The sequence below is a fragment of the Lithobates pipiens genome, unplaced genomic scaffold (genome assembly GCF_037356315.1).
Source record: "Lithobates pipiens isolate NorthernLeopardFrog02 unplaced genomic scaffold, aLitPip1_a1.2 Scaffold_8, whole genome shotgun sequence".
NCBI classification, from domain to species: domain Eukaryota; kingdom Metazoa; phylum Chordata; class Amphibia; order Anura; family Ranidae; genus Lithobates; species Lithobates pipiens.
In genome coordinates, this window is record NW_027507903.1 from 127,872,427 (window position 1) to 127,899,529 (window position 27,103).

At 42.4% G+C, this 27,103-nt stretch overlaps 1 protein-coding gene and 1 long non-coding RNA gene across 3 annotated transcripts in view; one reads left to right on the top strand and one right to left on the bottom strand.

Annotated features, from left to right (window-relative positions):
- Window positions 1–27,103, top strand: part of LOC143962110 (uncharacterized) — a 767,356-nt gene that overhangs the window by 711,095 nt on the left and 29,158 nt on the right. The window lies entirely within an intron of this gene.
- On the bottom strand, window positions 1,368–26,884 carry LOC143963705 (rab-like protein 2A). Of its 2 annotated transcripts, none has more exons than XM_077473418.1 (9): window positions 26,829–26,884; window positions 23,603–23,799; window positions 19,372–19,401; window positions 18,171–18,250; window positions 14,178–14,257; window positions 10,508–10,619; window positions 10,267–10,364; window positions 9,808–9,891; window positions 1,368–2,000 (listed from the first exon to the last, which is right to left on the bottom strand). In XM_077473418.1, the coding sequence occupies exons 2-9, from the start codon at window positions 23,731–23,733 to the stop codon at window positions 1,920–1,922; spliced, it is 696 nt and encodes a 231-aa protein (XP_077329544.1). In that variant the 5' UTR covers window positions 23,734–23,799; window positions 26,829–26,884; the 3' UTR covers window positions 1,368–1,919. The 2 variants fall into 2 exon arrangements, with proteins under 2 accessions (XP_077329544.1, XP_077329542.1); XM_077473416.1 differs by having other exon boundaries at window positions 26,762–26,877.

A 27,103-nucleotide genomic window follows, 5' to 3' on the forward strand; every position in this document is an offset into this window, starting at 1 on the left:
TGCCAGTCTGTACAAGTCCCCCCCCCCCCCAATCTGCACAATCCCCCCACCCCCAGTCTGCACAAGTCCCTCCCAGTCAGCACAAGCCCCCCCCCCGCCAGTCTGTACAAGTCCCACATGTCCGGTCAGCTCCCTCCTCTAACCGGTGGCACCTGCTAGGCTCACCCTGGGTGCACTGATGGGCATGCACAGCCCAGTATACATGGCGGGGACACGTGTGTTGGGGCGCCCATTACGGGTGGGGGGGGGGGGGGGAGTTTGTAAGCTGCGGAGGTGCCAGATTACTTCCATCTGACAACCAAAAGTAGGCTTCTCAGATAGATACATAGATACACACACACACACACAATCTCAGTTGCTGCAGCCACAAGGTGTGTGTGTAAACCCCCCCCCCCCCGCGCTGTCAGGTCCGTACGTCGCAGTGAAAGGGTTCTCCACATTTTAACAGTTAGGAGATTAATCTTGGAGATTTGATATACAATATACAGTAATCTGCCATACACAATAGTGTAATGCAGTGGGTTAAAACTCATCATAACTCAATGGTCAGTAAGGATAGTTTTGGATATGTCAAACATGCTTTGTCCATATCCTTATGGTCTAGCAAGTTGACTTAAAAAGCTAAAGCAGGGGCACTGCAGATCTTTGGTAATCACAAACTAGCTGCTGAGAGCAGAAGAGGTTACATTCCCAGAGATGACCAACACACTGTAGACAGCAGGAAGGACAAAGAGTTAAAACTGTGTGCCCCTTGCAAGTAGAACAGTGACGAAAGGACTACTTAATGTAAAAGATGAGAAGATATAGTGTGGAGTAGAAGCACAACACTGCAGTTATAGGTGCAGCACATATTTCTCCTGCTCGTTTATTTAAGAAAAAACAATAGCTCAAAAAGAATTAATACTGCGCCAAGCTCTAAATAGGTAAAGTTTAAGACAGTTTCTAAAGTAGTAGGCCTGGAGAGCATTCTGCAGCAAACCAGGGTACTGGAAAGTACCATATGCAGAACCTAGTGATTACATGCTACATTCCAGAGTTTTTTGCCCATCTGAGGGCATACCCCCAAGGGAATCCTCAAGGACCGGGTCACACAAAAGGCTGTGCTGCGGCCCTGGACCTGTAAAGTGCTCTGGGGCTAACAAAACAGTGCATTAGGTGTCTAGGAAGTACTTAAAAAAAGGGTCCAGTGGCTGAAGGACACACTACAGGCTCATGTCAGCAATGAAGTACAATGAAGTAAAAAAGAAAAAAAAAAAATGGAGCATGATGGGTGATGGAGAGGTTACACCTGGCTGTCCAACAGGTTTTTTTTGTTTCCGGTTTCCAATTTCTGCTGTAGGCAGCAATAAAAACCCAACTGTCGCTCATTTATTTCTGATTCTGTGTCTTAATGAATAATACAAAAAACAAATTTGCCAATCTCCCAGATATAAAACTGAAATGTGCAGACCATCTTAAAGGATGTCTCCTAGAAGTTTAAGTATTCTTTGTTGAGTAACGGTGTGTCCATAAAAGTCCAGTAACAAGCTGCCTTCATGATCTCTTACTCAATTCTGAGCAACTGGACATTGCATATAACATCCGACAAATTAACCCTTGGCAGACCAGTCCACAAAATTAAATTTGCTATAGCAATCCCAAGTTGACTTTGCCACCATCCAAATTTACATGAGTAACAACTTGGTTTCTGCCAAGGGTATGTATTCTCTGAGACTGTTAAACATTCTAAAGTTGAGGCCAATTTAATCCCTATCATTACACTTAGTTTCATAATGAGTTTAAAAACTACTGAGGTTTAGCCCTCATGGTCTGTCCCTTATCCTGCGTTATCCTGGCGTGGTAGGTAGTGGGCCTGGTAAATGTCACAGAAACCTACAGTATGTCCAGTATTGTTTTCAAAAGTCCTCTTTAATAGCATCTCATGAAGTGTTCTTTGGCTCATTGTCTTCAGAGGTCTCATCATTTTGAGACTGATCATCAGGCTTCTCAAGCTCAAAATTCTGTAAGGAAAATTTAGAAAAATAGATTTTAAGCTCAAAAAAACAAAAACAAAAAAAAAAAAAAAAACAAGTTGTAACTTCCAAAATCAAAGAGAATCTATTTACATTACCCACTTGCTGCCGCCCACAGTAGTAGTAGCACTGCGAGCGGGCGGCAGCTGCAGGCCGGGCGACATACTAATATGATGCAGCCTTTCTTCCAGGTCTGGGGTGCGCTTGTGCATGCCCTCTGCCAACCTGTGCTGTGATTGGATACAGAATGAGTGTGGCAGCTGATTTCAGCCAATGATTTTGGCTGAAGTCAGCTGATCGGCTGTGACCAATCACATACAGATTCCCGTGTTTACAAAAACACAGAACGCTGTGTACTCTGAACAGCGATCTGTTTTTTTCTCCCTGAAAAGCACAGGGAGAAAAAAACAGCACATTACACATTGTTAAGCACAGAGTTAACCCTTTGATTGCCCTAGATGTTAACCCCTTTCTAGCCAGTGTCATTTCTACAGTGACAGTGTCAGTGCACCTCTCAGCCAGCATCAGCTAGCACCAGATTGCCCGTCACCCTATCACAGTCACACTATAAGTCACTGATCACTGCCATTACTAGTATAATGTCTTAGCTGCGTAAATTCTAGTATATATACACACACACACCTTAGCTTGTAGACGCTATACCTTTTGCACAAACCACCTAATATACTGTAATTGGGATTTTTTTTTTTTTACCAAAGACATGTAACAAAATACATTTTGCTCTGAATTTATTTTAAAAAATGTTTTATTCGATATGTTTTATAACAAAGTAGAAAATATATATTTTTTTTATAGTTTGTGATCTTTTTTCATTTATATCAAAAAAAAATAAAAAATAATAATAAAAAACCCCAGGGATGATAAAATACCACCAAAAGAAAGCTGTATTTGTAGGAAAAAATAAAGGACGTCGACTTTGTTTGGGAGCCACGTCGCACGACCGTGCAATTGTCAGTTAAAGCTCTATTTGTGTGAAAAATAATAAATTATAAAAATGTAATTTGAGCATAGTGTTGAATTACTGCACAATTGCTGGAATAGCAAAAACTGCTCTGGTCACAAAGGGGATAAAACCTTGCAGAGCCAAAGTGGTTAAAGACCAAAAACATATATAATATAAAACACATAGGTAAGTTCAATGACTTGGGATCATTTTTTGTTTTTTTGTTTTAACTTTTAAATTTGTATGCTTAGCTACTGTTTAAAAACTAAATTACAATCTGAACTCCCACTGGAGTCTCTCTGCTAGGGAGCAAGACCTGAGAAAACCATGTGACTGCACAGAAGCACTGCTGGGAAAAGGTGTGCAGTGAACCAGAAGTGACGTGGGAGCCATGGCCCTGATGTATTTCACTTCTACCGATGAATGTTTTTTTTTTATCATGTAAGTGCATTCATTTTAATAAATGAGGTACCATTAATATGCTACACTATGAGAGTATAAGTAAAAAGTGGTGTTGCGCTCCACAAAAAGTACTAAATTAATTCAATAAATGCATAGATGGTGATAAATAATACCATGCAAGATACAAAATAAACTGTATGTGACTGTTTAAAATCAATTCCTTCAAGGTGTGCGACCTAAAGTGTATCAATACTAATTAAATACTATACAAACCAGTGTAATGTGACCGGTTAGATATTCCAAATCAAAATAATAAAAATATAAAAATATTCCCAATAAAGTACAATAGGGTTCAACCAGTGATAATAAATAAAACAACACAATAGGATCCAAAGTGTGTCTTAATCCATAAAGTGCATCCAGTGAAACAAATATATATTAATAGAATAAAAAGCACAGTCCAAAAAAAAAAAAAGGATTCTTAGAGTGTCTCTATTTAGAGCAAAAAAAGCAATCCATATCAAGCCATGCAATAGGTGGGTCCACACTGTGCTATATAAAGGGCTAATTCCGTGAATGAAAGCAGGGGATAATTCCACCGGTGATCTTTCTACTCCTCAAGACAGGTGTTCACACACTGAGTACCTTACCTCACTGCTGTCAGGTAAACAGCAATAAGTTCCAGTGGTTAAAATGTATGTTATCAGCTGGTGCAGGCACCACAGGCAATCCCCTCTAGGTACTCAGCCATGGACCATAGATCGTCACCATAAAAGAGAAAGGAACTCAAATAGTGAAGTAATGCCAAACAAACTTTATTATAGAAAGGACATAGTCCTGGGTACTCACATATAGTAGCACAATATTCAGCAAAGTTATAGCGAAAAAAAACTAACGAACTCCTCGTTCGTACCCCGGACGTCACTTCCGGTATCCTAAGCCAATCCTACGCGTATCGTCATTGATCACGTGACTTCATCAGGGACTATAATCGGTATTATTCATCAATTCCTTGATAGATCCTCCTCAGCTTCCGACACAACGGCTTTTCCTGTCTTTACCGCCCCGGGGGAATTAACCCGTTATATAGCACAGTGGGGACCCAACTATTGCATGGCTTGATATGGATTGCTTTTTTTGCTATAAATAGAGACACTCTAAGAATCCTTTTTTTTTTGGATTGTGCTTTTTATTCTATTAATATATATTTGTTTCACTGGATGCACTTTATGGAATAAGACACACTTTGGATCCTATTGTGTTGTTTTATTTATTATCACTGGTTGAACCCTATTTGTAATTTTACTATTTATTCACTTTGCTTTACTCGCACTTTATTGGGAATATTTTTATATTTTTATTATTTTGATTTGGAATATCTAACCGGTCACATTACACTGGTTTGTATAGTATTTAATTAGTATTGATACACTTTAGGTCGCACACCTTGAAGGAATTGATTTTAAACAGTCACATACAGTTTATTTTGTATCTTGCATGGTATTTATTATTTATCACCATCTATGCATTTATTGAATTAATTTAGTACTTTTTGTGGAGCGCAACACCACTTTTTACTTATTATCACATTTGAGGGGAGGGTTTGCACCTCTGTCTGTGTTTTGCTGCAACCATATTAGTTTTCTTGTCTAGTCATTGTAGCGCGAGGATAACTAATAATTATTACACTATGAGATTATTCCATCTTATATGAGCTTACCTATAGAGGAACATCTGCAGATTTAAAAGTATTTTCTGCCAGAAAATCACTTGGAACCCGCAAAAATTATGTATATTTTTTTACCAGAAATCCTAGGGAATAAAATAGCGGTTGTTGCAATATTTTATGTCACACGGCATTTGCGCAGAGGTCTTCCAAATGCATTTTTTTTGGGGAAAAAAAAAAAATACACTAATGATTTAAAAAATAAAAATAAAAAACGGTAAAGTTAGCCCATTTGTTTTTCATCCAAAAGTTTTGATTACCTGTTTTTATTTAATATATAGGTTTTTTTTTTTCAATCTAAATTATACATACAAGTAAACTGATTGGAGGTTTGTTTTGTTTAATAAATGTTTAAATGTAAGAAATTTTCTATATCACTTATTAATGCTGCTTTCACACTGGAGCGGGCAGGCATCAACGGTAAAACGCTGCTAGTTTTAGCGGCGCTTTACCGTCATTTTAGCGGTGCTATTCGGCTTCTAGTGGGGCACATATAACCCAGCTAGCGGCCGAGGAAGAGGTTAAATGCACCCATAAAGCGCCGCTGCCAAATTGAATTGCATGCGCTTCGGCAGTGGTGCCTATTCATATCAATGGGCAGGAGTGGTGGGGGAGCGGTATACACCACTCCTAAGGTGCTGCTTGCAGAACTTTTATTTTATTTTTTTTAACATCCTGCCAGCGCATCTCCTCAGTGTGAAAGCACTCGAGCTTTCACACAGACTGCAGGGGAGACGTTTTGCAGGCACTTTACAGGCGCTATTTTTAGCCCAAAAGCACCTAAAAAACGCCCAGTGGGAAAGGTGTCTGTTAGATTTTATGAGATGAAGGGGAAAAAAAAAATAAAATAAATAAAAATAAAAAACATACTGGCCCCAAAAAAAAATAATAATAAAAAAAATAAATAAAAAGAAATTCACCTAGTCCGCCCGAAAAAGTGCATTTGTGTGTGGGCAAGCCTGCTCGTTCGGAAAGTCCGACGGACCTCCTCTGGATAGTCCTGCAGATTGTCTGCCGGACTAAGGCTGCCGGTTAGTCTGATCGTGTGTACGCGGCATAATACACACAAAGGGAATAAACATGTGTATAGCAAAACATGTGTTACTGCAACACTTTTCTGTGAGAAATACTGATTTTCTGGAAAAATTTCTGGGGTGCCAACAATTTCGGCCATGACTGTATATCATATTTTTCACAATAGAAATTGGTTTGTAAATTAGGGAGCGTGGGATAATATACACTTTATTTTTCGCCAGTGGAGAAATGCAGTAGAAACTTGACAGTTTCTAGCCCTTCCATAGTCGATCCAAAACTAAAGCTAGGAAAAAAAATAATAATAATATCTTCCTGGTGTACGCTTTTAAATAACAGTAATAGACAATCACTGGTGGTGAATCAGATGATAGTCACATTCACAATTTACAATCTCATATTGCATCTTCACTACTTTACAAAAGAACATACCAAAGAAGATCTTTCCTAATCTTGGCACATATTGACAAACTGCCTGCTCCTGTTTAGCCAAGCTATTGTGTTTAGTGGCCTAGGTTCAATATTTGATAAACCATACACTCAAGGAGACCATCATTTTTTACCATTTACCCTCTTCTGTATTTATTAAATTAATATACAGAGATCCTACAGACTGGCAGCATAAAGAGATGGGTAATAATTAGTCATTTTCAATCAAGCGCAGTCTGCTTTTCAAGAAAATTTTCTCAGAGAAGGAGTGCAGAACTATAGGCAAACAGTTACATTTTCAACCTCCCCGCAAGTGGCACACGAAGCCTCTTTTGCAGACACTCGGCTCCCTCCCCATCAGCAGAGCAGCGCAGGGAAGTGTCAGTGAGACACTAATGCATTACAATCTCAGAGTTCTCCACACCACACCTGCACTGAGGGGGAGGCACTGTGCCCCCACACATTGTAAAAGATGGGAAACATTGTTTGGTTCTCTAACTTTTCTGTAGCTGCGATTGTCAGCTTTTGTGATGGGGAAGAGATTGGGTGCAGTTCTGCTGGGTGGGGTGTTTCCTGTTTCCAGGAGGAAGACTGTCTTGGCCACTGCTAAAGCCAATCACAGTCCTGCTAGCCCCTTCCACCATCTGGCGGAAGAGGACTCGATTGGTTGCCACTACCAATCTCAGAAATAATGGATTTCACTGCGATTGAGAAAACCCCAATCAGGTGAGTTTGTGGAATTACTGTTGAGCTTCTGGGAACCTTGTTGAAATTATTCCTAAACCTTTGTGTCACTTACTACTGAACCCCGGCACTCTGTGTCCCTTTAAGCCACAGCCAGTATTCAGGGCAATGAAAATCACACCCAACAACTTTTTCTCAGCTGCGGGGCCTCAACTTAGGATCCTGCTCACAGGCCCACTGCTTTCAGAAAATGCCCCTGATTTGAGCTCATCATTGGGCATCCATTCCAAATGCTTGTATGTGACATCACATACATCATCTACATTACATACAAGCACGTGGGCTGGATGCAATAGGTGGATCAGCAGGATGAGTGCGCCAGGACAGGTAGATGTGTCTCATCTCTGCTTCCTTTTCCCACTCTGCATATCATAGATGAGAAAATGGTACAGCGGTGGAGCAGATGAGCAGGAGGGTGCAGCAGTGGGGAAAATTAGCTTGAGGGGTTCAGAGGTGGAGTAGAAGCTCATGAGGGTACAGCAGTGGGGCAGATGTGCAGAGAGGTACAGTGGTGGAAGAGATGAGAAAGGGGTTCAGCGGTGGAACAGAAGAGTGGGGGGGGGTTGTTCAGTGATGGGCCAGATGAGCGAGGGGGGGGGGGTAGAGCAGTGGGGCAGATGTGAAAGGAGGTGTATTGGTGGGGAAGATGAGCAGGGGGTTACAGTGGTGGGGCAGGAGAGCAGGGGGGTACAGAGGTGAGACAGATGTGCAGGAGGTACATTGGTGGGGCAGATAAGAAAGCGGGTTACAGTGGTGCGGCAGATGAGCAGATGGGTTCAGTGTTAGGACAGATGAGAGACAGAAGAGCATGGGGATATGGCGGTGGAGCAGATGTGCAGGGAGGTACCATGGTGGGGCAGATGAGAAAAGGGGTACATTGATGGGCAGATCAGCAGGGGGGTTACAGTGGTGGGACAGAAGAGAAAGGGGGTACAGTGTTGGGAGGGATGAGAGGGGGTACAGTGTTGGGAGGGATGAGAAGGGGTCCAGTGATGGGACAGAAAAGCATTGGGTACAAAATGAAAAGGGGTTTACAGTGGTGGGAAAGATGAGCATGGGGGGGTTCAGTGTTGGGGCAGAGGAGAAAAGAGGTACACTGGTGGGACAGATATGCAGGGGGTTACAGTGGTGGGGCAGAGGAGAAAGGAAGTACATCGGTGGAACACATGAGCAGGGAGTTACAGTGGTGGAGCAGAAGAGCACGGGGGACAGAGGTGGGATGTGCAGGAGGTACAGTCGTGGGGCAGAGGAGAAAGGGGGTTAAAGCGGTGGGGCAGATGAGCAGATAGTTCAGTGGTGGAGCAGATGTGCATGGAGGTACACTGGTGGGGCAGATGTACAGGGGTTACACTGGTGGGACAGATGAACAGGGGAGTACAGAGGTGGGGCAAATGTGCAGGGTAGTACAGTGGTGGGGTAGATGAGAAAGGGGGTACGTTGGTGGGGCAGATGAGCAAAGTGGTACAGTGCTGGGGCAGGTGTACAGGGGGATAAAGTGGTGGAGCAGAGGTAGGGGGTTTACAGTGGTGGAGCAGATGAGCGTGGGGGGGGGGTAGAGTGGTGTGGAAGATGTACAGGGTAGTACAGTGGTTGGGCAGATGAGCAGGGGCGTACAGTGGTGAAACAGATTTGCAGCGGGACAGTGATCTGAGGTGTGAAGGTGCAGGAATTGGGGCTGATCTGAGGTGCGAGAGTGCAGGATGTTAATTACTCATTACTAGTAGTAGTACAAGTAGTTTAAAGCATTTATTTTATAAAAAATCCTTTTCGTGATTGAGTGTGAAGTTGACATTTTTTTGTTATAAAATAGGCACTCTCAATTTTTTTGAAAACATTGTGCTCAAAAGGTTGCCTACCCCTGGTACAGGCTATAGCAGCAAACATGAAACAAAGAACATAATGCTACTAACATCAGAAATGATAACCATAGGCATAGATGATGAAAGGCTATGCCTAAATACAAGCAAATAGTTAAAATTGCTTTACTTAAAGGATTTTAATGCTTTTTAACCCGTCCTGTGATCTAGAGACCCCTGCAAGGCAGCAAAAGCCGGTCCTGAACCTCTTTTTCACATTACAGAGCAGAAATGCAGCCTGGTCCAGGACATACTGATGCCTGTAATCAGACAACAGTAGAGTCATACGTTTGTCCTTGTGTTTTACCCCCTTGTAAACACATGTATATCTTGAATAGTAATACACTAAGGAATAGGCCATGATTGGCTCTAAGTGTTGCCCCTCTTGCAATGCTACTGTACAGAGGACTGCAGGACGCCAATATCAAAATTGATTCAGGTATTTATGGCATCTATAAAAATACATGTCATGATTTGATGACACGCAGCTGGATTATATGGTGTTTTTGTATATTTGCATAGAGTTTAGCTTTAAATAAAGAATATATATATATATATATATATATATATATATATATATATATATATATATATATATATATTATTATTATTATTATAACATTCCAGTGGGATCACAATTACCTCCAGTTCCCGCATCACTTCATCTAAAAAGTCTTGTGAGTTCTGCTTGTAAGATACAGCAAGTTTGATAGCATCTGTAAACAACTAAAAACACAAAAAAAACGTAAATGTGTAAAAAGTGCACAAATCCTTAATGACAGCTGCAAATTCCAACCACTAATCACTAACTTACTAATTGACATCTTAGCAAGAATGTCATACAACTTTCTCATACAAAATCCAACTGCATAATATTCCTTCCCCCCCCCCCCCCCCCCCAAATCGTACCCTCCTCTCTGACTTTTCCATCCAGATCAATAATACAACTATCATTCCCTCTTCCTCACGCCATGTAATCCTAAACTCTAATGTGTCCTTTACAAGCCTTTGGCAGTGATTGGTTTTGGGGTGGAGACTCCACCACATAAGCATTAATAAAAACTACTTGGAAAACAAATAATAACCAATAATATGCATTACCTTTACCACATTTGTGCCATCTGCAGCAGAAACAAAGTAGAATGGCAGGCTGTGCTTCTTAGCAAAGTTAAAGCCTTTCTGAGTCATACGAAGATCAGCTAGAAAACAAACAAAGTGACAGTACCGATGAATTACTAGTGAAAATATAGATGACAGGGGACATGCATTATTTGCCCAATGAGGGTAAACATGTTCAGGCATTGTGAGAAAATGGATACTACCTTACAAAATATTGACTCACCATCAATCTTGTTTGCTACAACAATACAAGGAATCTCTGGTCTGTATTCCCGCAGTTCCTGATACCAACTGGTAAGGTTCTTGTATGTAATTTTTCTTTGTACATCAAATACCTGTGTATAAAATGAACAGCAATAAACCTTTTTGACAGAAGAAAAGTATTGCAACACATAATATGTACTGTACAAGCAAAGGTCTCTGATTTTCGATTTCAAACAAAAAATTAAAACGGTTGTTGGCTAGAAAGAATTAAAATAGTAGATCACACTGAACCTTAACTACTTCCCAACAGCTCTACTTGCAAGGTAATGTTCTTCCAGGCAGGTCCCTGCACTGAATTGACAAAGTATTTTTCTGTGTAGCTCCATATGACAGAGATGGCTCTGATCTCCAATAGAGTGTTGTTTACAGTGCCAACGGGGTAACCCAGAGACTAGGTTGGTAATGGAAACCACTCTGAGGTGAACAACTGATCTTCGTCGTTAGGCCCCATTCACACCTGAGCATTTTGTAGCTTGAAGCTACAAAATGCTAGAGGGGAAAAAAATCTATTATTCTCAATGGAGATGGTTCACATCTCCACTCCATGTCGCCTGAAGCTCAAACAAGTTCCGGACCCTTTTTTTGTCGCTCGAATCGAGCAGATTTGGGCGTTTTTCTTCTTTTAATATTGGTGACCTTTTGCCCTGCACAAAATCGCGGCAAATCGCAGTAAAAAACGCAGCAAAATTGTGGTAAAAACGCTGCAAAATCGCGGTAAATTCGCATGATTTTCTGCTTGAAAAAGCTACGCTCAGGTGTGAATGCAGCCTTAAAGCTGAAATTCAGCTAAACAAAAAATTCCTACAGCTTTAGTCACCTTACTTTTCAGTAAAAAAAAAAAAAAAAAAAAAAGTATGCCCCATGTTGTCTTCATTGCAGGGATGCCTGTCCGCTTCCTTTCTCTGAACTTCTGGCACTGCAATGGTCAACAGCTTTAGGTCTTCAAGCAGAACATTGGTTCAGATGGGCCTGATATGGACCATGCCCCCCCCCCTCCTCCTCCTCCTCCTCCTCCACTAAGGAATGTTCTTTAACTGATTACACTGCTTGCAGCACGGCCTGTGAATGGAAAATAATAATCAAATAATAATCCTGTGACTGATCAGACTCTCCCCATTCACAGATCATGCTACAAGCAATGTAATCAATTAAATACATTTTCTGTAAAAGAGGAGAAAGGAGGAGGCATGTCCCTGTTGGACTGCCTGTACTGCTGTTCCACCTGAAGTGCTGAAGCTGTTAATCACTGCAACACTGTAAGTTCAGAGAAAGGAAGAGGACAGGCATCCCTGCAGTAAAGACATCAGACATACTTTTTTTTACAGGTAAGTGATCTGGCAAAAGCTGTGGGTTTTTTTGTTTAGCTAAATCTCAGCTTTAACTACTAAGAACAGTTGATCAACTCACAGTGGTTACCAACCTAGTCAGAGACAGGGAGAGGACAGGCATCCCTGCAGTGAAGATTTCTCTAGGATCCAGCTGTCTGCACAACATGGGAACATGCTGCAATATTTTATGTCACACTGTATTTGCCCAGCAGTCTTTCAAATGCAATTTTTTGGGAAAAAATACACTACAATGAATAAATGAAAAAAAAAAAAACAGTAAAAGTTAATTTTTTTTTTGTTTTAATGTGAAAGATGTTACGCTGCGAGAATCATGAGAGAATCGTGATCTATCTTCTAAGCAAAAAAAAAAATAAAATCGTGATTCTCATTTTAGCCATGGACATGAAGGGATTAAGGGGAGACTATAATCCTTCATATTTTGTATGTTAAATATTAAAAAAAAAAAAAAATTAGGGATGCACCGAATGGTTTTTTTGGTGCCGAAACCGATACCGAAAATGAAAAATACACTAGGCCGAAAACCAAAACCGATACCGAAACAGCACCGATACCGAAAATGACTGTTTTTAAAAAATATTTTTATACAGGAGGTGGTCAGAGACTGGGGACACGGTACAGGAGGTGGTCAGAGACTGGGGACAGGGTACAGGAGATGGTCAGAGACTGGGGACATGGTACAGGAGATGGTCAGAGACTGGGGACATGGTACAGGAGATGGTCAGAGACTGGGGACATGGTACAGGAGATGGTCAGAGACTGGGGACGTGGTACAGGAGATGGTCAGAGACTGGGGACGTGGTACAGGAGATGGTCAGAGACTGCAGACGTGGTACAGGAGATGGTCAGAGACTGCAGACGTGGTACAGGAGATGGTCAGAGACTGCAGACGTGGTACAGGAGATGGTCAGAGACTGGGGCCATGGTACAGGAGATGGTCAGAGACTGCAGACGTGGTACAGGAGATGGTCAGAGACTGCAGACGTGGTACAGGAGATGGTCAGAGACTGCAGACGTGGTACAGGAGATGGTCAGAGACTGGGGACGTGGTACAGGAGATGGTCAGAGACTGCAGACGTGGTACAGGAGATGGTCAGAGACTGCAGACGTGGTACAGGAGATGGTCAGAGACTGCAGACGTGGTACAGGAGATGGTCAGAGACTGCAGACGTGGTACAGGAGATGGTCAGAGACTGCAGACGTGGTACAGGAGATGGTCAGAGACTGCAGACGTGGTACAGGAGATGGTCAGAGACTGCAGACGTGGTACAGGAGATGGTCAGAGACTGCAGACGTGGTACAGGAGATGGTCAGAGACTGCAGACGTGGTACAGGAGATGGTCAGAGACTGCAGACGTGGTACAGGAGATGGTCAGAGACTGCAGACGTGGTACAGGAGATGGTCAGAGACTGCAGACGTGGTACAGGAGATGGTCAGAGACTGCAGACGTGGTACAGGAGATGGTCAGAGACTGCAGACGTGGTACAGGAGATGGTCAGAGACTGCAGACGTGATACAAGAGATGGTCAGAGACTGCAGACGTGGTACAGGAGATGGTCAGAGACTGCAGACGTGGTACAGGAGATGGTCAGAAATTGCACACATGATACATGACACATGATACAATTGATACAATGCAGCCAGTGTCTCCCCTCATAGCAGCCAGTGTGTGTCTCCCCTCATAGCAGCTAACCTGTGAAGAGAAAACAGAAGAGAGAAGAGGAGAGTCGCCTCCATCGCCTGTTTGATCACAGCGCGGGAACATCACAGCTTTCAGTTCAATAGCTGTGTGTTCCCGGCCGCGCACCGTCACGTACTGCCCCTCCCCCTTGTCAGGCACTTTGATAGACAGATCACCCGTAGGATTGGACGGATGATCTGTCTATCAAAGTGCCTGACAAGGGGGAGGGGCTGTACGTGACGGTGCGCGGCCGGGAACACACAGCTATTGAACTGAAAGCTGTGATGTTCCCGCGCTGTGATCAAACAGGCGGCGGAGACGGCTCGCCTTCACTATAGCATGATATAGCTCTTCATGATGGGCGCACCAGGGGCGGGGGGACGGAGCCCCGCCCCCTACCCTGGCCCCGCCCCATTTTCGGCTCCATTATCGGCCGTTTTTCTCTTTCGGCAAATTGCCGAAAAGGGCATTTTAGGCCGATATGTTTCGGTGGCCGAAATTTCGGTGCATCCCTAAAAAAAATCGTCTTTATTTTTCTTTTGTTTTTGTTACTTTAGGTTTAATGTCTTCTGCTCAGTGTGCGGATTTGCATGAAGCTTACCAAGATGCAAGCATGTGCCTTGTGATAATAGGAAGCATGCATGCTTTGGAATCTCTCTTGCCCTGCTGTATCCCAGAAGTCTGAAACAAAAGAACACATAGAATCAAAAATAGATTAAGGCAGAATGGGACCTATGCAAAGTAGCAGCATTTCTCCCTTTAACTTATTGATAAGGACTGCAACAGGAACAAAGAAGCTGCCCAGTTAACATTCTTTGCATTGCCATAGCCCACCCCATCAGACACCAATTACCTGTATATAACCCTTCACTATCAGGCAACATTTCAGTTTTCAGTGCTTTGATAGATTGACAGACAATTATTAAATCGTTTTATATAGTTTGTTTGAGACAGATATAGCTTTCTTTTGGTGGCATTTAATAATCATTTATTTAAGTTATGTTGTATTATATAAAATAAATGTTTTCTTTACGTTTTGTTCTAAAACGTATCAAATAAAAAATGCCAACACAGGGCAAACACCCCTGAAATGATTCCACTGTGGAAAGTAGACGCTCCAAGGTGACCTAATGTTTTGCCACAATATTTTGGAAATGAAGAAATCTGCTGGTATTTAGGTGGTTAAACCATGGCATTTAGAACATTAGATACGGTACACGATTAACTAGTTCCGCTCTTTGGACTCTTCCCAGGACCACATCCATCGGCTTCAGGAAGCCGAGAGAGAGAAGACTGAAGAACATTCATTCCCCAATTTCCTCTGCACTAAAGCCGATTTTGTCACTGTTGGTTTCAGAGCGGTCATTCTCTTGCTGATTCAGCAGGGAAGTATCTAACAGAGTAGATCTCTGCTTGGTTACATGCTTCAGAGGGCAGAGGAGATCTAATAGACCCCCAATGTCTCAATAAAGAGTACCTGTCACCTGCCCAATGCTTTTACATGGGGGTTTGTTAACCCCCCTTGTGATAACAATAAGGTTAAATAAAAAAGTAAATGAATAAAAAGTAACAAAAATAAATAAATTAGAGGAAGAAAACAAAAAACAAAAAAACACAACAGTAACCCCCACTGCATGCACACGCAAATGCAAACATGTGCACAGGGTGTGCTTGTGTATGTACACGGTAACCACTGCAGATGTCAGAGTGAGAATAATTATTTCAGCAGGGCTCACAGTTAACTCTAAACTTATGAGATGTAAAGGTTTTTCATACAACCCATGCACTTTTAAGATTTTACATGTATGGTATCTATTTACAAAAAATTAGTAATATTATGTGTCTTTGCACTTAAATTCATGTGATCAATTTTTTTCCTGAAAATAGGAGTTTAACCACTTTCAGACCGGACCAATTTGCTGGTCAAAGACCAGACCACTTTTTGCGATTCGGCGTGGCTCCCAAACAAAATTGACGTCCTTTTTTCCCCACAAATAGAGCTTTTTGGTGGTATTTGATCACCCCTGCGGTTTTTATTTTTTGCGCTATAAACAAAAATAGAGCGACAGTTTTGAAAAAAAAACGCATTATTTTTTACTTTTTGTTATAATAAATATCCCCCAAAAATATATAAAAAAACATTTTTTTTCCCTCAGTTTAGGCCGATACGTATTCTTCTACATATTTTTGGTAAAAAAAAAAAAAAAAAAAAAAAAATCACAATAATTGATTATTGATTGGTTTGCGCAAAAGTTAAATAGCGTTTACAAAATAGGGATAGTTTAATAGCATTTTTATTAATAATTTTTTATTATTTTTTTTTTTTTACTAGTAATGGCGGCAATCAGCGATTTTTATTGTGACTGCGACATTGTGGGGGACCCATCGGACATTTTTGACACATTTGTGGGACCAGTCATTTATACAGTAATCACTGCTATATAAATGCAGTGATTCCTGTGTAAATGACACTGGCAGTGAAGGGGTTAACCAGTGGGTGGCAGTGTAGGGGTTAAGTGTTTCTAGGGATGTGTTACTAACTGTGGGGGGGTTGGGCTTTCATTTAGTGAACACTGATCTCTGCTCCAATCACATGGAGCAGAGATCAGCGTCACTAGTTGCTAGGCAGAATGGAGAAATGTTGTTTACAACGGCACTTCTCCATTCGGCCGCTCCGTGAGACGATCGCGGGGATGCCCGCGGCGATCGAGTCCGTGGGTCCCGCGACCGGACTCAAGGGGGTCCTGACCAGCGCGGGAGCGCGCCGCCGGCGGCGTGCTCCCGATGGCAGGGCGGCAAATTTAAAGGGACGTACATGTACGCCCATTTGCCTGCCCGTGCCATTCTGTCGACGTACATCGTCGTGCGCTGGTCGGCAAGTGGTTAATAAATGTGCCACAAAAAAAAAATAAAAAATTTTGAAACAACTATCTTTGTATTCTACAGCTCCTCTGCTTTCAGATAATATATAATGTTCGGTTTTTAAGCAATTTTATAAGCAAAAATTAAGATTTTTACATGCGCACAGAAAAAAAAAAAAAAATAAATTGCACCAGTGCCCAAATGGTTAATGTACAGATCATGCAAGGAAAATAGGAGGTTATACAGTGATATTGCAGGATAAGGGAGGTAATAGGGTTAATATACAAGTATAATACAGGACAGTATGGATATCAGTAGTGTAGGAGAGAAGAAGGCGGTAAAAAGGTTAAAGGATAAGTTCACCTTAAATATACGGGTGGTACATGTAACATGTTCCAGCTTCTGCCCTCTCCCCCAGTGACAGCGGTCAGGGGTTCTTCTCCTCGTAGCCGCTGTCACTTTTAAGAAAAAAGTGCGGTTGTGCTGGGCTCTGCCCAAACAGCTGTGTCATGTCATTCAGATTTCTGTGAATGCATAACCTACAAGTACCATCTGCCACTGTATTTTAAATGAAATGTGGGTTGGCTGATCAGCACGCCTGTAGTTCATTCACACCGTCTATAGCTCTGAAAATGACAACCCATACAGAGGCATGGGCAACAAAGCTGTAGACAGTGTGTGCAGGAGCCTGACAATGCACTATTTTTTTTTTATGTAAAGCGGAATTTAGCATTTAAAAACAATCCCACAATCAGATCCCCACTGCCTTCAGTCTGCTGCTAATTTTGAACTTACGATTGATCTTCCATTTCTCCCCTGTAACAGGAAGAGGAGGTTTCACACATGTAAACACTACACTGTTTACATTGTGATTATTTTTATTGGCCTATTAGAGATCAGACGGTACAGAACCACTTGGATCAGCTCTGTACACTGTGCCTGTGAACTGAGCTGTCAGATAACTGCACTATTCACATTATTATTATTCACACTATTAACTGGCTGCCCAAGGGCGACTTCTGAAGTGATGTTTATAAAAAAAAACACTTCAGAAACAGATGTCTATCTCCCTGCAGACGTCCACCTCCCTATGAGGTAGTTAAAGTGGCAAAGCTATGTTATCACAAGGCCAACTGAACAGAATTACAAATACTTTAGCAGGCAAACAGTTTATATATACAGTACATATTTCAGCTCTGGATTTAGTTGTTTAGAGTTAAGATTTAAGGTCAATGCACAACTTTAGCAAAAAACTATTTGTAGGTGTTAAATGAGTTGTAAAGACAGAAAGTTTTTTTTATCTTAATTCATTCCATACATTAAGATAAAAAAAACTTGTGTATATAGCAGCCTCCTCAGCAGCAGCACCCCCCCCCCCCCATTACCAACCTGAGCCCTGTCTCTCTCCAGCGATGTCCATGAGTGTCTAAGTCGTTTGGGACACAGCAGCGGCAAGTCAGCCAGCCAATCAGCAGAGAGGGGGCAGGGCCAGGTCGGGGCTCCATGTCTGAATGGATACACAGAGCTATGACTCAGCTTGGGTGCCCCCACAGAGAGCTGCTGGGTGAGGGGGCACTCCATAGGAGGGGAGCAGAAAAGAGGGACCCAAGAAGAGGAGAATCCTGGCTGCTCTGTGCTGTGCAAAACCAACTGCACAGGAGGAGGTAAGTATAACATGTTTGTTAAAAAAAAAAAAAACACAAGACTTTACAATCACTTTAATAGCACTTACCCACAAGAATAGTCTTGTCATCCACAGTCGTGGTATATTTATAGAGTGTCAGAGCAAAGGTTGAGAGCTGCTGAGGACGACTGTAACAAGTTAAGGTTCAACAAAAAGAAAAGTAATACAAACAGAAATATCTTATTTTAACCAACTATATAAAAGATATTCTCTAATTGGGATTATTTTCAATTAATTGGCTCTACAACTTTACCACTAAATATATCCCCTCTCAAACTTACTGATAAGTAAATCCCATATAATTCTGCATCACTCCATTTCTATTATTCAAGGTTTTCTGACCCACTCAACACTAAGCTGCTGGCAATCTTTATAATAGGGTTGTAAGGCCTCTAGCGGGGAGGTTTTACCCCCCTGCTAGCGGCCTAGAAAGGGTTAAAACCACCGCTAAATGCTGCTGCAGGGGCGCTTTTCTGGCGGTATAGTCAGGCTGCCCCATTAATTTCAATGGGCAGGAGCGGTATATACACCGCTCCAAAGATGCTGCTAGCAGGACTTTTTTTTACTGTCCTGCCAGTGCACCACTCCAGCCCTCGGGGCCAAGGGCTTTCACACTGGAGCGTGAGGAGCGGCTCTTTCAGGGTGCTTTGCAGGAGCTATTTTTAGCGCTGTAGCGCCAGCAAAGGGCCCCAGTGTGAAAAGGGTCCAAAGGTAAAATACAAAACGCTTTCAGAGGATTGAGAACAGTTAACATTATGTCATACAGCAGTGCCCATTTTCTGCATATTAGACCTCAGCATCGTTCAATCACCAGGCTCAAACCATGCTAGCTTTAAAGCAGATAGTGATACTATGCAATACAATCATGGAGCAGAAAGGTTAGAGGTTGTAGCAAGACAATTTTGTTTATGGAGAGAGGTGAAATGGTTTAGGTTCAGATTAAAGAAAAATATAATATAACATAGCGTATAAATGCTAGTCTAAAACACAAGGCAAGGAAGGGTCATCTTTAATAACATTCAATTACAATATGACTTGTATCATAATTGTGATTATTTTTTCTTTATTTGCTATTTTTTTCCCCATGAAAGTGGAGTTACCCTTTAGTTTTTTTAAACCAGAATTTAGTGTCCCTTTGTTAGCTCAGATCTGAGCATAGACCATACTTTTTAGAAGGCACACAGAACTGTAAGTTAAACTTGAGTGAGCACGATTGGGCTGAAGGAAAAACGGAGATCATAAAGGATACAATCCATCCATAAGGAAACGTTCCATTAACCTGCAAAAGGAATAAACCCAATTAAAAGGCAATAATGCAAGTCTGCAATAGTTATGCTGGTTAAATAAAGCACATCTTATGCATTCAAAAGGTAACAGTTAAGAGGTTAGCACTGGGGTCGGGGTCCTGCATTCTGTTCCAGCTTAACATTCCTGTACTACAAAGTCCAAACTAAGAGCAAAAGTGCCTGCCATCGCCTTCATAAATGGAAACTCCTTGTCTGCATGCCTGGTAAACCCCCCAATCTACGGTGAAATTGAGGCTCCAAATTCTTTAGCTTTACTCCATCCCACTACCCAATAAAAATACCTCAATATCCTCAGTGGATAGTGTGAAGGCCTAGCAAAAGTTGAGAAGTGACAGGTTCACTATAGTTTATGGCATTTCTAATGGTAAGTTCACACCATGTCAACACAGGAATCGCACAGGAATGCGCCTTGCATTCCTGTGCAGTGCAATTTTAGCCCATTATTTTGGAATGGAATATAATCGCACCGCATCAAAAAGCAGTGCATGTACTACTTTTAGAAACACAATGCAACCAAATCCTATGGTACTTTGCAATAAGGTGCTGGTAATTGCACTGCGTCTGCGACCTGCGTTTGTGGTGTCACTAACTTTCTATTGACACCCGCTGTAGATCGCATCTGCAGTGCATTTTGAAGTGAACTGGCCCCAAGTGCTTTTTATTTCCAGCGATTTTTAAGCTGCTGTGGCTATAGAAACATTTTTTTTATTTGCATTTAGTACTTACAGGTGCCTACCTGCTAGGTCTAACTTTCCATACAGGTTTCTGGGATTCCTGAAAATGGGGCTTAAGAAGCAATTAGCAGCCAGCTCTGCCCACTCACGCTTGTCTCCTGCTCCTATTGTTTCACCACTGTGATTGGTAGACTAAAGTTGGCCATACACTAGTAGACTTTCCATACAAACATTTGTTCGGATCTCCTTGAGGAAGACACGTGATCGCCCTGTGTGGTCACACCTAGGGGAGGGGCTAGGATGGTGGAGGAGACAGTCACTTGCTCTCTGAGCTAGCTGCTGATCGACACAACCCTGCAAACCATTTGGAGAGGATTTTAACATTGCATGTTTTCTATAGCCTGGTGCCCTGCAAGCACATATAAAGTGCGAGAAAGGTAACAATTACTAATAGCGCAAACACAGGTGAATATGAACAGAGAAAAAATAAAAATAAAAATCACAATCGTGTATCAAAAGTCCATAGTAAGGTCAGGGATTCGGGGGTTAAATGTTTCCAGATAAAAAAGGTAAAGAGTGTTGAATTAATAGCAGGGCATCGGCGGCTGCTATCCTCACAGAGCTGATCTGTATAAAGGAAGACAAAAAGGGGAGAAACCAGGAAGCACCACCTGAGTGTAGTATTAAAAGCTGCTTTAATAGCAAGGTATCATAATACACTTACAAGAAGTAAGAACATAAAAAGCTCATCTGTATAGATGTGTGGAGTCCATCTGGAGGTCTCTGGGTCTGGATCCGGTCACTATGTATGGCTGTGTGGCTGTGAGATGTTTTCCTCAGTGGCTGTACATGTCCTGTGCACACCAGGAGGGAACAGGAATCAGACACTCATGGATGACGCCACAGGTCACATGAATCACAGGAATGCATCCGGGTAACGTCCACAGAGCGGGAAAGGAGAACTGGCAGGTTGCAGGCTACGCGCTCTGAGCTTCAGCTCCTTCTAATGGCCTGCTGGAGAACTGACAGGCTACAGGCTACGCGCTTGGAGCTTTAGCTCCTTCTATTGGCCTGCTTTTAGGAGAAATGATCGAGCGTGTAGCCTGCAGCCTGAGCTTCAGCTCCTTCTATTGGCCTGGATTAGGAGAACTGACAGGCTGCAGGCTACGCGCTCAGAGCTTCAGCTCCTTCTATTGGCCTGTAGAATAGAAGGCCAATGGAAGGAGCTGAAGCTCTGAGCGCGTAGCCTGCAGCCTGTCAATTCTCCTTTCCCTCTCTGTGGACGTTACCCCAGATGCATTTCTGCGATTCCTGTGACCTCATCCATGAGTGTCTGATGCAGAGTTCTGCTCCCTCTTGGTGTACACAGGACGTGTACAGCCACTAAGGAAAACATCTCACAGCCATACACAGTGACCAGATCCAGACCCAGGGACCTCCACACATCTATACAGATAAGCTTTTTATGTTCTTACTTCTTGTAAGTGTATTATGATACCTTGCCATTAAAGCAGCTTTTAATACTACACTCAGGTGGCGCTTCCTATTTTCTCCCATTCATAAATTGTGAGAACCCTGATGTTTACCTACAATAAAGTTCTATATTTAAAACAATAATGTACTATCTGGCCTCTTTTGCATTTTAAATTGAGGATACCATCTTTGGATTACAAAGAATGCATGAAGATAAAAAAATCCTTCTGACTTTACAACCCCTTAAAACCATAACAATCAGAATTCACTCAGCTAGATCAGATCAAGACAAGATTAAGGGTTCCTTCACACCATGCTGCACATACAAACTCACCGCAGCTTATCAAAAATGCATGTGTGTTGATGCGCATTTAAAAAGCATCTTGTGTTACATGGCATGTTCATGTACATCAGCAACAATTTTATGTCATGCACTGTGAAGTTACAGGTCCCTGGAAGGGTCCAAAGGCTACCAATTTAATCTATATATAATAATAAAAAATAAATATGTGTGTAATTATATATATATATATATATATATATATATATATATATATATATATATATATATATTCCCTTACTTTCAGTTGCATTGTATTTAAATGTGCTATATGTTAAAATGCAGACAGGTTACATCTTACAAACACATGTACACAACATTGTAGTGTGAATGAGGCACATTGTTTTCTTTGTGCTCTTGCAGCGACCTGCGTTAATCTGGTGCAGAAAAACACAGGTCACTTCACATGGCGTGCATAGGCCCTCAATCTGATTGACTGCTATGTTTTACTGTACTTAAAAACTTAACTTGAACTTGTACTTTGCCCATCCACATTACCATATGGAACATATGGTATATGTACTTGCCTTGCACTGGTTCCCCCACCACTTTGTCAGCCAAGTTAGGAACTGTACAGACACACTCCACTTTTAGTGAGGTGTCATACTGCCCCACTGCGCTTTTACTAAAGCACAGCTAACCTGCGGTTTTCATGGGGGTTAGCCCTTGTACACACGGTTGGAGGTTTCGACAACCAAATCCGTCGGATTTTGTCAGACGGATTTTGTCCGAAACTGTTGCATACACACGGTCGGACAAAGTTGTCAGAAAATCCCACGTGATGACTTGTTTCGTTACGACGGGGCTATGTTCACGCAAGTAGCCAATAGCTTTGGTGTAGGAATTTGATCTGAGCATGTGTGGCACTTTGTCCGATCGGAATTCTCTACACATGATCGGAGTATGTCCGATCGGAGCATTTTGTCGGAAAATTTTACCAACAAGTTGGAAAACTTGGTCTGTCGGATACTCCGACGGAAACAGTCCGATGTAGACCACACACAGTCGGAATATCCGACAAAACGGTCCGATCGGACACATTCCGTCGGAATCTCGGACCGTGTGTACAAGGGCTTAGCTGTGCTTTTCCATCAACTGCAGTTTTAGAAAGCGCACCAAAGATGCGGCATGCAGGAGTTTTGGTGCGCTTTCTGACACCCCAGGACCTCAAGGAAGGCTATAGGAAAATGCAGCTAACCCCCATGAAAACCCGGGGTTAGCTGCACTTTGCTCAAAAACGCAGTGAGACTGCAGCAGGCCAGTGTGACGCCACCTTTGGACAATCCCTGGAAACTCATCTCTTCGAGAAAGTCTATCCACCTCCAGCTAAAATCTGAACTTTTACTTTCTCCATCAGCATAAGCTTATGCCTCACTTTTTGTACCACTTGACCCTCCCTATTAGAATGTAAGCTCTTAAGAGCTAGATCCTACTAATCATCTTGTATTTTATTGCATTGTAACTGTACTGTCTTCCTTTGTATGGGAAAGTGTTGAGCCAACTATTCGTGCAATATAAAGCCTGTATACTACAACTACTACTACTAATAATAATAAAACAACCTACGCTGCATACAATAACATAAGGCTGTTACTTTACACAGTATGGGAAAAACACAGGTCAGGTGTAAGAAAAAGAGGAGGAAATGTGTGACTTTTACATGGTGCTTACACAGACACTACTCACTTTGACTTTCCAACTGCGCTGTCTCCCAGACAGATGATTTTGACATTCTCATCAGCATCATATTTCTCCTGATCAATCTCAGTGACTACCTGCCCATCTCTTGCCATGTTGGTGACAACTTTCATGGACATCAAAAAGAATAATACAGGCGAATATTAAGAAAGGCTGCAGTCAGTGTGCGTATCGCGACGTTCCACCTTTATAAAAAGAAAAAAAAAAAAAAGGAGATAACATTCTACAAAGCGTTTCGTTTTATCAAGTAAAAACAGGGTTGTCTTTTTTCATATAATTCTGCAAACAATAAGAAAAATCCCTTTATAAGCAAAGGAACTATACATCCTGGAGCGGTTTTTAGAAAATATTTATTTAAAAGGATAAGTTCACCTTTGTACAAAAAATAATAAATGCACAGCTTTTTGCAGGTAAAAAAAAAAAAAAAAAAGTTAATTTATAATATTAGGAGTCTGTAAAGCATTGCACCAGTGATCAGGAGATTGCTCTACTGTCAGTGTATCTGCTTATCTGTACATCCCATACGAGTAAAGCCTCATACACACGATCGGACTTCAAACAAATAACAGGTGTGTGGTTGCGGGCTTAAAAACACACAGATAAGCCAAACTTTTAGCTCCCCTCAACTGTCCCCCTCCCCCTTATGCTAGGTTCACATCTCTGCAGCTGGAGAATGCACACAAAATCACGTGCATTCCCAACCTGCAGAGAAACGCACTGCAGTTTAGCAGAATTATACAGGATTTATATAGTGCCAACAGTTTGCGCAGTGCTTTACAATGTTATGGGAAACAGTACAGTTACAATATATCTTAATACAGGAGGAATCAGAGGGCAGATGTATGGAGGTGTAGTTAATTCTTAGAATAAATCTTCGGATCTTCACCCTTGGAATAAATGTAACCACTTCAATACCGGGCACTTAGACACCTTCCTGCCCAGACCAATTTTCAGCTTTCAGCCCTGTCGCAATTTGAATGACAATTGCGCGGTCATGCTACACTGTACCCAAATTTTTTTTTATCATTTTGTTTCCACAAACACCTCTACGATTTTTATTTCTTGCGCAACAAGTTAAAAAAAAAAAGACCGAAAATTTTGAAAAAAAATAAAAATAAAACTTACTTTTTTTGTAAATAAGCATTTTTTCTTCTTCAATGATGGGCACTGATATGGCTGCACTTACGGGGGCACTGATAAGGTGGCACTGATGGGCACCAATGAGGTGGCCCTGATGGGCACCAATGATAGGGGGCACTGATGGGCACTGCTGGGTGCACTGCTGAGCATCACTGTCTTGTAATGTGCCAGTCAGTGCCCATTTGTGGGCAATGATTGGCATATTTTGGGCATATTTTTTCACATGTGGATGGCCACATGCTGGGCATCTGAGGAGGGGCGGCACAGATAAACAATCAGCGCAGACGCCCCCTGTCAGGAGAGCCGCCGATCGGACAGACGTGAGTGATGAAAAGCCAATCAACAGCTCTTCCTATTTACATCATGATCAGCCGTGATGGGACACGGCTGATCACGTGGTAATTTACCGAGATCGGTGTAGCGGTGTGTCAGACTGACACGCCACACCACTCATAGGCACGTGGTGGCTGTTATCCTGAAGGACGTCATATAACGCCCAGTCAGGATAACTGACCCACCGCCCAGCCGTCATTCTGCTATAGGCTAGGCTGGGTGGGAAGTGGTTAAAGTGTTACCCAGGACCCTGCATTCACTATATCTGGTCTCCCACAGTACACAGAACATGGACATGCAATTATTTTATTAAATATAAACTGCTAAATATAATTTCTCATTAGCAGTTAGAGCAGTCTTGTGACTTCTATCAGTGTTTGGTTAAAGCTTGTAGGAGGAGTTTTCATTTTCCCCTGATTGACCTATAAGGCTGCAGGACCCCTGACCCTCTGTCTGTACAGTGCTGATTGGCCCTGTGCTGATCACATGCACTCTCCTAAGAAGAAAAAAAAATACACACCAAACAGAGCATGTGCAGCTTGTCCCCTAATGCTCTGTTCTGGAGATGGATTGGGGACAGTAAAAGAATGGGAGGATCAGAGAGACAGATCACACAGCCTTTTTACACAATACAAGGAATTAACCCCTTAGGTTCCATAGTGAGTATAGCAAGCACGCTTTACTGCATATGAAGACTGATTTTACCGTTGTGTGCTTAGTAACACTTTAACTCCAATTCACGCCTCCTCTACTTGAATAGAGTTTTGTTTTTGTTTTTTTTTATGAAAAATGTGTGCCCCCAATGCACATCACTTACCTAGGTAAATGATGTGCACTGTTCTCACTGTGCCCTTCACCCACAAAGGAGGAGGGGAGTGTCCAGTGCCGCACCATTGGGAGATGCTCCAGCTGAACCCAGAAGAGTCGACGGGCCTCTTGATGATGTCACAAACAACATGGCGGCAAGGGGCAAAGTGGTGGCAGAAGACAAGAGGATCTGAGCGGGACAACCCTGGATCTGCTGGGTGGGGGGAGTATCTAGAAATGTGCACAACACACCTCCCAGTAAACAAGGGTAAAGGAAAAAAATAAAAAATAGGGGGGGGGGGGCAGCAAAGATCTGCTTCAAAGACACCCACTGTGCATTTTTGTGTGCGCTAAACCGCATGCTTTACGTCTGCACCAAAAACTCTCCAACATGCTGCGATCACTGGCCTAAAAGCATCATATTCAAGTGAATGGGGAAGAGCCGCAATGCCCAGCAACCACATGCAAGTTGTGGTGCGTTTGTTCGCCATTAATGGGGATAAAACAGGTGGTGATCTCCTCCTCACCGCCTAGCGATATCCTCTGAAAAGCAATCTCAATTCAGATCCCTTTTTTACCAAAAGTAGCGCATTTAGTCGCAGCTTCTAACCCTAGCCTTCATCTCGTGTCCTATTATGAGAAGAGGGGGAATCGGGTGTCCGGTCTACTCCTCATCTCTTGAATGGGGGCACACAGTGTTCCAGCACAGGGGCCCTATGATTTATCACCGTCTGGTGGGGGCCACAAGCAGACCATTCATCTATGGAGCCCCAATCCTTTCCAATACACACCAGACACAACATCTTCTAATGAATGGGCACCTTGTGGAGTCACTGTGGGTGAGAAGTAGACGGACACAGAACATACCTTGTATACATAGGACTGGAGCTAGCGATGTACGATGTGATCCTCTCCTATGATCAGCGTCACTCACCTCCATCCACTTCACTCTGCTTAGCAACAGATGCCTAAGAGCAGAGACCGCGCATGCGCACTGAGAGGACTATGAACGGCGCACCGCTTTCATTTAGTAGAGGTGATAGAGAGCCGGAAAAGGAGGTCCGCACATGGGAGCGGCGAGGACTCTAGTGGCGGCCATTTTTTAGAAGCCCAAAGAACCACACTTGTCCTTTTAGCCCCAGTAATATGTCTTCTTCATTAGAGACATGAATACAGCAACATCTGAGAACAGTTATGTGGTGAGGGTTC

What these genes read in the sequence shown, in the direction of transcription:
- LOC143963705 (XM_077473418.1), bottom strand. Translation starts at nt 23,733, where the DNA reads ATGTCCATGAAAGTTGTCACCAACATGGCAAGAGATGGGCAGGTAGTC. An exon ending in AGCGCAGTTGGAAAGTCAAA is followed by an intron (nt 19,402 to 23,602) that starts GTGAGTAGTGTC and finishes TTCCTTTTGCAG; the next exon opens with GTTAATGGAACGTTTCCTTA. An exon ending in AGGCACATGCTTGCATCTTG is followed by an intron (nt 10,620 to 14,177) that starts GTAAGCTTCATG and finishes TTTTATACACAG; the next exon opens with GTATTTGATGTACAAAGAAA.